This window comes from Hyla sarda, chromosome 10 (genome assembly GCF_029499605.1).
Source record: "Hyla sarda isolate aHylSar1 chromosome 10, aHylSar1.hap1, whole genome shotgun sequence".
Classification (NCBI taxonomy): Eukaryota; Metazoa; Chordata; class Amphibia; order Anura; family Hylidae; genus Hyla; species Hyla sarda.
Genome location: NC_079198.1, coordinates 44,003,990 through 44,018,332, shown reverse-complemented (window position 1 = coordinate 44,018,332; position 14,343 = coordinate 44,003,990). Strand labels below are relative to the sequence as shown.

At 42.1% G+C, this 14,343-nt stretch overlaps 1 protein-coding gene across 2 annotated transcripts in view; it reads right to left on the bottom strand.

Annotated features, from left to right (window-relative positions):
• Window positions 1–14,343, bottom strand: part of NLRX1 (NLR family member X1) — a 301,404-nt gene that overhangs the window by 84,543 nt on the left and 202,518 nt on the right. For both annotated transcript variants that reach the window (XM_056541804.1, XM_056541805.1), the window contains one exon: window positions 81–697. In XM_056541804.1, the coding sequence (XP_056397779.1) occupies window positions 81–697 (617 nt within the window). The remainder of the gene's footprint in view (window positions 1–80; window positions 698–14,343) is intronic.

Sequence of the window (14,343 nt, the reverse complement as noted above, 5' to 3'; positions counted from 1 at the left end):
TCAGCTATCAGTTACTTTGCATTAAAATTACTTATAAAGTACAAATATAATATATTCATGATGCCCTACAAGACACTCACCTCTGGAAGCAAGTATCCTCTCAAAAGGTTTACAAGGATAGCTGCTGGAGGCATTGGTTCATTTGGATCACTACATAATTCGGTATTGGCCATTCTGAAATCTAGATTCATCCACTCTAAGCTGTTAAGTATGAAGAGCACACCAGAATAATTGTGAAGCATAGGTAACAGTTCTCGCAAATGAAGGTACTTTTTGTTAATGAGCCGTGTAAGTGAAATTGGACTTGTAACTTGGGACAGATCTTCACAAGAAAGAGGAATGATCAACTGAAACTCACTCTTACGTCCATGGCACCAATCTAGTACTAATTTTCGGATAAGTGTGCTCTTTCCAGTACCAACTGTGCCATAAAGAACGACATTTCGAATGGGTTTTCCAGTTAAGCGTGGTTGGAACAGCTGAGAAACAGACATACTCTGAGGACATAATGGACTCTGCAGTTGAGCTTTTAAAGTTAGCTCAGATAGTGGGCGCAGAATATCTTCAGGGGAACTCTCATGGATAACAGGATCAATGTGAATAGAGTCTATAGCAAAGGAAGGACCAAAATGCCTTTCTTCAGTAGGCAGACAACTAAACCAAGCTGACAGGCGTTGACGATGCAGCTGAACTGGATCTAGAAAAAGAAATAGAAGTTTAAGAATACATATATCTTAAATTAAAAGCTGACATCAGTTAAGGCAGAAGTTATAAAAGCTTTCTCACAAGGGATATATAATTCTGCACCCATATTCTTACTAAGAGACAATAAAACTCTTAATCTCCTGTTTGCTTATCTGTGAACTCAGGAAGGATTTAGTTTCCAAACTCAGTTAGAGCCCCCCTTTAGGCAGCACATAGATGCCCCCATATTAGGCAGCACATAGTTAGAGCCCCCTTTAGGCAGCCCTGGTTTTATTTCACAGCCAAAAAAGGTATTTTTTTTATTTATTTGAACAACTGTTACACCAAATGTGATTTGCACTAGTGTGACAATGAGCAAAAAAGGTTGCCAGCGGAGTTCCCCTTTTAAGCAGAGGTCCCCAACCAGGGTGCCTCCAGCAGTTGCAAGACACACGGACTGAACTTATAGCCCTTTTAATACTGTAGTTGGATGCTTGAAGGAACTTAAGTTTTACACTGGGGTAACCCTTTTAACCAGCGGTTCCCTCCCAACCAGGGTGCCTCCAGCTGTTGCAAGACACACAGACTGATATTTGAGCCCTAAAAAGGGCTTTTTTGGGTGCGGTCCTTAAAGCAGATGTTAGACTAGTGCTTTAGGAGTACTCTGGACCCTGAATACACCACCTAGCAGCAACCTAGCTATCACTTTCCCTATACAGCAGGAGCAGCTTCTCTGTCCCTCCACTTCCTAAGCCTGCAGCATGCCGAATGAGGGTAAAATGGCGTCCGTGCAAGAGGTAGGAGGGTCTGGAAGGGAGGGACTGCTGCTGATTGGCTGTAATGTGTCTGCTGACTGACTCACAGGGTCAAAGTTTACTGCAATGTTAAAGTATAGGGGGTGAATCAAACTTCACATATGTTCGCCCGGCGATGCGAACATGCTAAGTTCGCCGGCGAACAATTCGCGACATCTCTAGTCTTGGGTATAAATAGATCATGGGAGAGATCTCTGTATTGTCCCCTGATATATTTAGCTTATCTTTCTTGTACACTGGTGCCCAGTACTGTACACAGTATTCTATGTGTGGTCTAACTAGTGATTTGTACAGCGGTAGAATTATTTCCTTGTTGTGGGCATCTATGCCCCTATTGATGCACCCCATGATTTTATTAGCCTTGGCAGCAGCTGCCCAACACTGGTCACTACAGCTAAATTTACTGTTAACTAAGACTCCTAAGTCCTTTTCCATGTCAGTCGTCCCAAGTGTTCTCCCATTTAATACATAATCCCAGCCCGGATTTTTCTTCCCCATGTGCATTACCTTACATTTATCAGTGTTGAACCTCATCTGCCACTTCCTAGCCCAAACCACCAACCTATCCAGATCTATTTGTAACAGTGTACTGTCCTCTATAGTGTTTACAACGCTTTACAAAGTTTAGTGTCATCTGCAAAGATTGCTACTTTACAATTCAACCCCTCTGCAAGGTCATTAATGAATATATTAAATAGGACAGGACCCAAGACGGACCCCTGTGGTACCCCACTAGTAACAGTCACCCAATCAGTATAAGTACCATTAATAACCACCCTCTGTTTCCTATCATTGAGCCAGTTACTTACCCACTTGCACACATTTTCTCCCAGCCCAAACCTTCTCATTTTATGCACCAACCTTTTATGTGGAACCGTATCAAATGTTTTAGAAAAATCCAGATATACGACATCCAGCGATTGCCCCTGGTCCAGTCTAGAGCTCACCTCCTCATTGAAGCTGATCAGGTTAGTTTGATCGATCCCTCATAAATCCATGCTGATACGGGGTCATACATTTATTTTTATCAAGATATTCCAAAATAGAATCTCTTAGGAAGCCCTCAAACAATTTACATACAACCGAGGTTAAACTAACAGGTCTATAATTCCCAGGGTCACCTTTTGACCCCTTCTTAAATATTGGCACCACATTTGCCATGCGCCAGTCCTGTGGAAGAGTCCCTGTCACTATAGAGTCCCTGAATATTAAAAATAGCGGTCTGTCTATTACATTACTTAATTCCTTTAGAACACGGGGGTGAATGCCATCTGGACCTGGTGATTTGTCTATTTAGTTTTTTGTAGGCGGCACTGTACTTCTTCCTGGGTTAGACAGGTGATCTGTACTGGGGAGTTTACCTTATCACACTGTATTTCACATGGCATTTCATTTTTCTCAGTGAATACAGTGGAGAAGAATTTGTTTAATATATTTGCTTTTTCCTGATCCTCGTTTATAATTTCTTCCTCATCATTTTTTAAAGGGCCAACACTTTCATTTTTGACCTTTTTGTTATTTATATAGTTAAAGAACATTTTGGGGTTAGTTTTACTCTTACTCTCTTTGGCAATGAGTCTTTCTGTCTCTATTTTTGCGGCTTTTATCTGTTTTTTACATATTTTACATTTTTCTTTATAGCTTTTTAATGCTTCCTCACTGCCGTCCTGTTTTAGTATTTTAAATGCTTTATTTTTGTCATTTATTTCCCCCTTAACATTTTTATTCATCCATATTGGTTTTCTTTTATTTCTGACCCTTTAATTCCCATAAGGTATATACATCTTACAGTGAAAATGTAAGATATTTTTTTAAAGTCTCCCATTTAGTGTCAGTATTGTTCTTTTTGAGGACATTATCCCATTTTATATTTTTAAGGGCTTCTCTGAGTTGATCGAACTTTGCCTTCCTAAAGTTCATTGTTTTTGTGGCCCCTCGAGAGATTCCCTTATTGAAGAACAAGTTATAATGTATTATATTATGATCGCTATTTCCTAGGTGTCCATCTACTTGCACATTAATTACTCTGTCAGGTACGTTGGTTAATATTAAGTCTAGTAGGGCATCCCCTCTGGTAGGGCCCTGCACCATTTGGGAGAGATAATTGTCTTTAGTTATAGTCAGATACCTGTTTCCTTTATGAGATTCACAGGTCTCAGTCTCCCAGTTTAGTCTCAGTCTCACAGGATAGTTAAAGTCCCCCATTATTATAACATCATTTTGATTTGCTGCCTTGTTTATTTGCCTCAATAATTGATCTTCTGGCTCTTCCATTATGTTTGGTGGCTTATAGCAAACCCTTAATCATCTATACATATAGAATATAAGAAGGTTCTTTAAATGTGATGTTATAAAATGGCACACTAAGATAGGTAGGTGCTATCCTACTTATTCGAGTTATGATAAATTTAGATATTTAAGAGTTATTCTCATTAGTCTAGTTATTTTAATGAAGCCTTGTATTCCATGTGCTGCAGATGGCAGTATTTTCTCATGAATGGCACACAATCAATTAGTGCCCCAGCCTAATAGCATAGAATACAGAAGAATTGAGTGAGTACGCTCGCGCAAAAATGCGCATCCAGCGGAGGAGAGTAGAGACCGCTGGGAGCGAACAGCGTGTTCACGTGAGTAAACATATAAACCACGTGACTGCGCCAAGTTAGTTTGGGCACATGTGCATCCAGTGTAGAATGCTGGAGGAGAGCGGAGACCGCTATGCACGAGCTGTGAGATCATGTGAGTAAACAAAGTACCAGATGGCCATGCCGAGTCACGTGGATTACAGATGCTCTGGTTTTACCGATGTGACCAACGTGACGTCGGCGGATGTATATTAAGCCAGAGAGATGGATTGGCCATTTCACAGGGGATTTTCATTGATAGGTGCCAATAACATGTGGCAATGGCGTGTGACATCACATATAATATGCTATAAGGGATGGCTTATGGCGCAACATGAATAGTATGTTGGAACATGATTGGCTTATTTATGATTCAATGAGCGGTTTAGGATTGGCTGAGAGGATGAGTTCCTCTCATTTTCCAGGTTATTAATGAGATCACCATGGAAGCATATAAATAAGGCTCATATGGGTTCTGACACTCAAGGCTGTCAGTCATTCTCCTTGATAAAGCCACATTGTTGGTGAAACATGTCGGGGTGTGACAGTTTACTATTTAAATAGCAACTCCATTGTGTCGCATAAAAAATAGTAATCACAGTTTTGGTCATGGCAGCAATGAATGGTCAGCTTGCCATATGACTAGCCCATACCTGTGATGCACAGCAGGGTGACAGGTTTTAATTTATTTTTCAATACACGGAATTACCCTATATATAGATGCAACATATATGTGTGCATCTTTGAGTAACCACATCCATGAAGTGGATTGTTTACAGTATATCATTTACAGTATATTAGGTGGCGGTACCTACAAATTGAGGGGTAATTATACCTTTGTGACCTAGACTTCATATTATGTAGGTGGGAGAACTCACCGCGTTAACAACTCAGGATTCATATCCACTTTAGGGACTAATTTACCCTATTTGGGGAATATACCCCTCCCCCTAAATCTTGCTAGTAAGTCCTTCTGTTGTGACCCAGTAGTGATACTCTTCAAAAAACATATGGAATTGTGTTTTTAAATGTGTGTTTCTCACAGCTTTTTTCCTATAATACATTACAATAAAAGTTATGTTTTATTTTTAACACATGTAGATTTTTTTTTAATTGTTGTAAAACACTAGATATACGCACACCCTTACACAGTTTACCCCCCTCCCCCATAAAAATTTAAAACGTCTCATAAGACACTGTTTCCAAAATGGAGCCTTCAGCTGTTGCAAAACAACAACTGCCAGCATTGCGGACAGCCATTGACTGTCCAGGCATGCTGGCAGTTTTGCAACAGCTGGAGACACCCTGTTTGGGAAACACTGCCGTAGGATATCTTTGGTGGTGGAGGCATCCGGGTCCGTCCCTATGCAAATCCCTAATTTAGGCCTCAAATGCACATGGCGCTCTCTCACTCTGGAGCCCTGTTGTATTTTAAGTAGGCTTGAACGATATATTGCAAACGCAATCGAATTGCGATAATTGCGATATGTTGATTTTGGCCTTGGGAAAATGATGCCATTATTCCCTGATGCGGTGGGTCCGACGGTTCTGGCATCGGTGGGTCCATTGGCTCTGGAAGCGGCGGGTGCAACGGCTCTGGCAGCAGCTGGTACAATGGCTCTGGCGATGTTATGGGTAGTGGTGGCAGCTCGGTCAGGCTTTCTGTGTCCCAGATGAATTTGTATGTGCTGCGGCTCTGTCATCGCAGCTGACTCTACACACCAAGGAGCACCCGGTGACACTTGGAAGCAGCATGGACACCACCGGGCTCTTCAGCTCAGTGCTGGCTCCCGGAGAGCTGTGGTGCCCTGGTCAGTGGAGCCTCAGTGCAGCCCCCCTATGTGAGGCACCAGCGAGCTGTGCCCTGATCGAGCCGCCCTCCTCAGGGGGAAGGTGCCCAGTGGCTGAGTAAGCAGCAATCCCTGCGGGTGGTCTATGTGCTTAATGACAACATGAAGGAGGCCATGGGAGGCAGCCCAGGGTCCAGAGCCCTGCTGTGCCTGCACCGCGTATGTAACAAGGGGGGGGGGCACAACTCACCAGAGTCAACTTCGGGGAGACGGAGGTGCTGGACACCTTCTATGATGCAGGTGAGGGAGGTGTGTGCGGGAGGCTGGGCGGCCTGCAGGGGGAGCTCACCTTTCAGGTGACTCACCATAGTTGCCATTCTTTGAAGTTCTGCAACAAGCTGGAGGCACCCTAGTTGGGAAACCCTGATTATGTTCTATAAAAATGCAAAAAATAAATAAAAATGTTAAAGGGGATCCCCGCGATCTTCAGACTACCCTGACTACTCTGTTTTGGACTGTAGCAAAAACCTCCAAACTCCACAAGGACTTGAATCGGCGCAGAATGGATGAGGAACAAGAAGATCACTAGGCGATTTATTTGGAACAACGCGTTTCGACGCCAGGACAGGCGTCTTTTTCAAGTTCACAACATCTTGATGTTTCAAGATGTTGTGAACTTGAAAAAGATGCCTGTCCTGGCGTCGAAACGCGTTGTTCCAAATAAATCGCCTAGTGATCTTCTTGTTCCTCATCCATTCTGCGCCGATTCAAGTCCTTGTGGAGTTTGGAGGTTTTTGCTACATTTGCTACACCGTTGCGGTGGTGGGACTGGCTGCATTGTGGAATACCTTTTACAGTGTTGTGCCTGACTTTGCACAACCTATTGGGTAAGCGCATCCGATAATATCGGCTTAGTTATATTACCCTTTTAATGCACTATGGAGCGCTTCTTGTCTTTTTACCTGTTTTGGACTGAACAGTCACTAGTACATGTGTACTGCCCCTCCATTCATTGTCTGTGTCAGTGTTTCCCAACCAGTGTGCCTCCAGCTAATGCAAACCTACAGCTCATAAACATGCATGCTGGGAGTTGTAGTTTTGCAACAGCTGGAGACACTCTGGTTGGGAAACATTGGTCTATAGAGCTGTCAAAAGAATAGCAATCTACAGACAATGAATGGAGGGGTAGTATGTGCTATCTACTGCTTTATCCAAAACCAGGGAGTCAGGGGACCCATTCTAGAGATTGCAGGAGGCCCAAGTGGTCAAACCCCCGTGATTTAATGTCATGGAATACATAGTGCAACACTGTATTTTTAGCAAAATGACAGACAACTTTGTTCCTTGGCCATACATCGGTGGGGACCCAGGAGACATATGTGATATGACATTACTATAGTCGCTCTACAGTCTTAGCTACAGTATAAACTAGATAATAAATATTGGAGAGGGCTGCACAAAGGAAAAAAATTGTCATTTCTTCCTTCTTACTGCCAAGCAGACAGTAAGGCTAGGTTCACACTACTGAATTTCCGCCTGCAACTCCACTTTGAAATTGCAGGCAGAAATTCCGCTCACTAAAATGTATTGTATAGTGAATGGGCTTCCATTCACAAATTCACACTTCAGAATTTGTGAAGTGCAATTTGTGAACGGAAAATCCACTTGAAAATTTGAAAATACTCGCGGAACACATTGCAGTATATTGGAGAGTGGGAGAGTGCTGTCTGAACCTAGCCTAACAAGAGAATCAGCAAACCCTTGTCTCCTCTAAAATCCAGTGATGAATGAGTTCATGATCAATGAAAAACTAGCCACCTTGTTGCAGGGCTCCCTTAAAGTGAATCTGTTTATAGAAGAAAAATGGCTATGGGGGTGGCTTCAAGAAGAAATGGCTATAGGAGGAGACAGGCTGTGGGAGGGGGGGGGGCTATAGGAGGGGAATAGCTATGAGGGAAGAGGGCGTGGCTATAGGAGGAAAATGGCTATAGGAGAGAAATGGCTATGGGGGTGGCTTAACCCCTTAAGGACCGAGGGTTTTTCCGTTTTTGCATTTTCGTTTTTTCCTCCTTGCCTTTAAAAAAATCATAACTCTTTCAATTTTGCACCTAAAAAATCCATATGATGGCTTATTTTTTTGCGCGTATGCCATTGACCGTGCTGTTTAATTAACAATATATTTTTATAATTCGTACATTTCCGCACGCGGCAATACCATATATGTTTATTTTTATTTACACTGTGTTTTTTTTTTATGGGAAAAGGGGGGTGATTCAAACTTTTAATAGGGAAGGGGTTAAATGATCTTTATTCACTTTTATTTTTTCACTTTTTTTTTGCAGTGTTATAGCTCCCATAGGGACCTATAACACTGCACACACTGATCTTTTACAGTGATCACTCGTTTCTCATAGGAAACCAGTGATTGATGATTCTGCCGCTTGACTGCTCATGCCTGGATCTCAAGCACTGAGCAGTTATTCGGCGATCGGACAGCGAGGAGACAGGTAGGGACCCTCCTGCTGTCCTGTAAGCTGTTCGGGATGCCACGATTTTGCCGCGGCTATCCCGAATAGCCCACTGAGCTAACCGGCATACTTTCACTTTAGACACGGCGTTCAACTTTGAACGCCGCGTCTAAAGTGTTAATAGTGCGCCCAGCCGTTGTTGGAGGCCGGGCCCAACCCGCTATGACGCGGGGCCACGTTATAGATGGGAAGCAGACATATGACGTTCCAGTACGTCATGTGTCCTTAAGGGGTTAAGTAGCATATTTCCCTCCTGTAGCCCATACCCTCATTTCATATAGCCATGCATAGTGTGACGAGAATGGATATATGAAATGGGGGGATTGGATAAAAAATTTAGATTGGACATGAAATGGGAGGGATTTTACCATTTGCTTATTATATCGCAATCACAAAATCGAAATCGCTATTTACCCCCTAATCGCAATCGCACATTTTCCCCAAATTGTGCAGCCCTAATTTCAAGGCAGTTTAGGCAACAGATTTGCACAGGGGTGGCTGATAGTTGCAGAGGTTCTGACATAAACGCAAAAAAACAAACAAACACCCACGTGACCCCATTTGGGAAACTAGACCCCTCAAGGAACGTAATAATGGGTGCAGTAAGCCTCAATGTCCCACAGATGTTTAAAAAAATGTCATTAAATTTGAACTTTAGAAAAATTTGATTCAACTGATACGAAAAATTTTCCGAAAAAATTAGTTTCGGGTCGAATTTATTCGCGCCGAATCTGTATTAAAAACGGCCATTTCTGGCCTACAGAGAGCCTCAATAGGGGTGTAGAACAGTTTGCTTTGTTTGCATAGGTGTGCTGTGTTAGTGAAATAATACTGTTATTCAGTATGACATGCAGATTACAGGCATTGCTATTAGAATCACTGCTGCAGTGCGTTGAAGTGGCAGCAGGGAGACCATGTCAAAATTTAAGAGAATAAAGAGATTTTTTTCATGTCATTTTTTTTAATTTAATTATAATTTTTTTTTTTTTTTGAGTACCATTCTGGTGAGCATCGAGCTGGCGGTCCACTGCCAGGAGAGATACCACCTGTTCCTGCCCTTACCTCTTAGCCCCTGACTATGAAAGTGTGAATGTTTAATTTAATCAGTTATGGCTCATTATCGCTCCAGGCTGTTTCATTTGATTATTGTGATAATTCCACAGGTAATGTGACGTCAACGACCATAGTGCATCAGTCTTGAAAAAGATTACATTGATTTTTTTTAACATTTCAATTTAAGATTTATATTACATTCCAAAGTTTAACATCCCAGTGTTTACTTTGAACTAATACTGTATGACTACAAAACCCAATCTAACAAGTAGTCACATGGCGGCACAATGACAGAGCCTAAAGGTGGCAGCAGCATGAGGAGACCATAATCTGGCAGAATGACACAGCCTGGAATTGGAATTTAAGGTAATGACCCAGGCCCAGCAGCATCACTAAACCATATAGAAGGAGATTTCTCAAGCTCCGAATTATATATTTTTTTTTGTAAAAAAGTCGCACCTACTTGCACACGTGCGACTTTTCTATACATGCTGCGCCTTTTTGATTTCTGCTTATTCAAAAGCACATTTCTGAAATCTGCTCACGTCGCATCTCCATTTAAGTCGCAAATGTATTCCAGGTTCAATCTGGCTTACAGAAAGTGCATACGTCTGCAGAAAATGACATTGACACCCACTTTAACAACTGTTCTTGTTCTGCATCATGAAACAAAGCTACTACATTAATGTCAATGTTAATTATAGAAAAAAATGTATTATATAACTAATAATAGCTTGTGCTACCATAAAATATTTGTAGGTAATGTCCCAGGTCCAGCAGCATCAGTAAACCATATATTGGCTGAATGGAACAGCCTGGAAGTGGTGAAAGCATGAGGAGACCATATAGTGAATGCCACAGCCTGGAGTTGGCAGAAGCATGAGGAGACCACTGAAATTTAAGATTTTGAAATTAAACATTTTAGCTCACACTCCCAATTTTTTGTGTCCCAGGCCCCAGAGTGAGGGTACAAAGGACCAAATTTAACAAGGAGTCACATGTCACATGGCGGAACAATGACAGAGCCTGGAGTTGGCATTAGTATAAGGAGACCATATAAGGGCTGAATGGCACAGCCTGGAGTTGGCTGAAGCATAAGAAGGCCATATAGTGGTGGAATGGCACAGCTTGGAGCTGGCAGAAGCATAAGTAGGGCTTCACAATCCCTAAAATTTCAAGATGAATTTTAAAATATAAATTGATGATTTTTCGTAGCTAGTGCTACCATAACATACTTTAGGTAATGCACCAGGCCCTGCAGGATCAGTAAATAATATAGTGGCGGAATGGCACATATTGGAGCTGGCGGCAGCATGAGTAGACAATAGGGCATCACAATCCCTAAGATTAAAAAATGTATTTGAAAATTTAAATTGAAGATTTTTCGTAGCTAGAGCTACCATAACATATATTTTAGGTAATGTACAGGACGTGCAGCATCAGTAAACCATATAGTGGCTGAATGGCATAGCCGAGCTGGCGGAAGCATGAGTAGACAATAGGGCTTCACAATCCCTAAGATTAGAAGATGGCGGCAGGTTTGGAGGAGTGAGGATAACACGCCGCTAAGTTACCGGCAACACTAAATGGCACTAAACAGTAGATTGGGGTATTAACCTTGGCACCAACAGTGGGGGAGACCGGTCCCGCATCAGAAAAATACAACGTGCAGTAAAGATTATGACGCATAGCAAAACCAAGAGAAACAGTCCAGGGAAATTAACTCTGTATTACTCACCGACGGAACAGAGCGGACGTACAGGTCTGAGACGCCCAGCAGCTATCCAGGGGAATTCACAGGCAGGCTTTCGCACAGAGAAAGGAGCTGTGGCAGCAGAAAGAACAGCACAGACGGTCCTGGAAGAGAGTCGCCAGCTGACGCTGCAGCCCTGCACGGCACAGGCGATCACGTGAGGAGCCCTTCCAGCGGTGGCCAGCGTGGGAAAGAAACTACAGCTCAGACTCAAGGAGCGCAGAAGATCAAGCCTGGGTGCCAGGTCTCAGCGGCCTTACAGACCCGGCCGGAGGATTAAAGGCAAGAGGAGGTAGAAGGAGCCATGCAGCCTAAGGAAAGAGCGGTGGAAGGGAATTCACTGCAGAGACCGACAAGGAACTGGGAGAGAGTACAACCCAGAATGGTCAGTGTAATTAATGATGCAGTGGGGGAAGCTAATATGAACGGTACACCTGCATATGCCTGGGGAATGGAGATAAAAGAAGGTCCAATACTGCAGGTGGGCTCTGATAAAATAGACAATGCAACAAGGGGAATGTCAGAAATACTAACTACCCCCAGCCCTCAGTTAAAAATACCATCCCTGGCAAGCCTAGCAGCACCTTTAGCCTTCAGCCCTGCAACACGAACTGTGGGTAACTTTAATGCATTGTTACAATCTCCCTCTCCTAAACAAGTTTCCCCCTTAACTCAAAGGGAATGATTACGCCTCCCTAATGGAAGAGGCTGGAGCAGCCTCTGTAACAGAGAAGGCAATGAGGCAAATGCTGCAAGAGTTACAATCCTCTTTTACTAACATAATCCAGAGTACAGTGACCAGTATACATATGGAAATACAGGAGTTTGGCATCCGAACCTCCCATATTGAGCATAAAATGGACAAAGCAGCAGCAGCGCATAATATATAGTAAAATAAATGGGTGAAATGAAAAAAGAAACGGAGACTCTAAAAATCAAACTACCAATATGGAGGATCATTCCCAGAGGAATAACCTCTGGGTAAGGGGAATTCTGGAGTCAGTCACACAAGATAAATTGGGCTCCTATGTGACGGAGTATTTTTCCACCTTACGCCCACAAGTAACTAAAACAGACTTGCTAATTGATAGAATTCACTGGCTGCCCAAACCTAAGTCTGTCCCCAACTCACAGCCAAGGGATGTCATTATGCAAATACATTTTTTTCATATTAAGGAAAACATTCTTATGGCCACCAGGGACCCCCCACAACTTCCAGGGAATTATGACAAAATTTCTATATTGCCAGACCTCTCAGCAGCCACTTTGTAAAGGAGAAGAGAATTCGCCCAAGGACACGTCTTTTACGAGAACATAATATACCCTATAAATGGGGGTTTCCTGTGAAAGTCCTAGTTACATATAAAGGAGTACAACAGGCAATAATGACTCCACAAGCCCTGATGTCTCCCACCAGGAGGGAAAGGACATTGTGAATAACCCTCTGCCTCAACTTTCACCTGAATGGACAGTTGTAAAAATAAAAAGAAGGGTATTGGTAATACACCTTAACATATGGACATTAAAATTATTTGTAACCTCCGGAAGGGTTGAGTTAAACTATTAGAAGACCCTATAATAAAAAAAATGCTGGTTAGCCTGGGGAAATAGGTAGGTAATCCAACTTCCCCCTACTAGAGGGCATAGATGACATGTCCACAAGAAGATGAATTTTGTTTGTTTGTTTGTTTTCCTTTTTTGGAGTATTATGATTGTGTCCTTTTTCTGGCATACTTTAAAATTATATGAGATCTTAGGATATTTTTTTAATATACAATATAACTCATGCAGGTATTGAGCTAAGGGTATGGTATTTTGTGATACAAGATGGAAGGCATTACCTTTAGAACAGTTGAGCTGTAGACAGCTGAACCTTTAGATAGAATTGCTGAGGTATGGATAACATACTATTCTAAGGATAGTCACGGTTGAAACTACAGGCCTACCATATATGTAAAGGGTAGTAATGTCCAATCGGATTACAAGTTAAGCATTACATAATGTATACACCCATTAGTTAAAGATACACTCAAACCAACCAACTGGGAGGAGATATATAGAGACAAGTATATTTATGGATATAAGACTTAGTAGAACCACGCCCACATATGTAAAGAACACACCCATAAGTATGTTATATAAGACGACTGCGTCACCAGGGGGCAGCATCATTCATAAAGCTTCATTCAATCATGGAGGACCAACAAGGCATCATTCATGAAGTAACAAGGCCTCAGTCATGAAGAACCAAGGACGAAGCAAGCAAGACTGATGGAGAAAGCCAAGCCAAGCTAAAGAGGAAGGAGGCTGAGCCAAACCAGTATGATGAAGGAGGAAGCCATCTTAGATGAACTTTCCATGATGGATCCAGCCCACACAAACCTGTTGGTGAGATGGTTCTAAGAACATGCCTACACTTCCTAATGAACTTATTGTAACATTTATGCAACTGTTATGTACTAGTTTGTTCTGTCTGCCATATTTGTCTATGAGCCTAATAATAAATGTATTTTTGTTTACTTAATCCGAGTAAATTATTTCTCCAATGGTAACTGTGTCATTCAATATGACCGGTATAATTATATAACACATAATTATAAGAGGAGTGCATTATCTCACATTGTTATGTTGCATAGTAAAATTGTAGTCCCTTGTTTCTTTGGTCTTATTCTTATTTTTCTATTTTCAAATGGGGTATTCTTCAAGAGGTGGGAGGAAGCTACTGTATAGGATGGGTGAGTACTTACCTTTTTTCAGTATTCTGTTGACACATAGAACTATGGTAAATCTTAGGAATGGTACTTAAAATGATGTCACTCAATGTTAAAGGGTTAAATTCTCCTTACAAATGCTCAATATTATATAAAGAGAGGGAACTACAGCTAAATGAAGTGTAGTCTCTGGACCCATCCTGTGCAGCCAACTATCGACCCGTGTCAAATCTCCCCTTTATCTCAAAACTCCTGGAACGCTTGGTCTACTCCTGCCTTATCCGCTATCTCTCCGAGAACTCTCTCCTTGACCCCTTACAGTCTGGTTTCCACTCCCTTCACTCCACAGAAACGGCCCTAACCAAAGTCACTAACGATCTTCTGA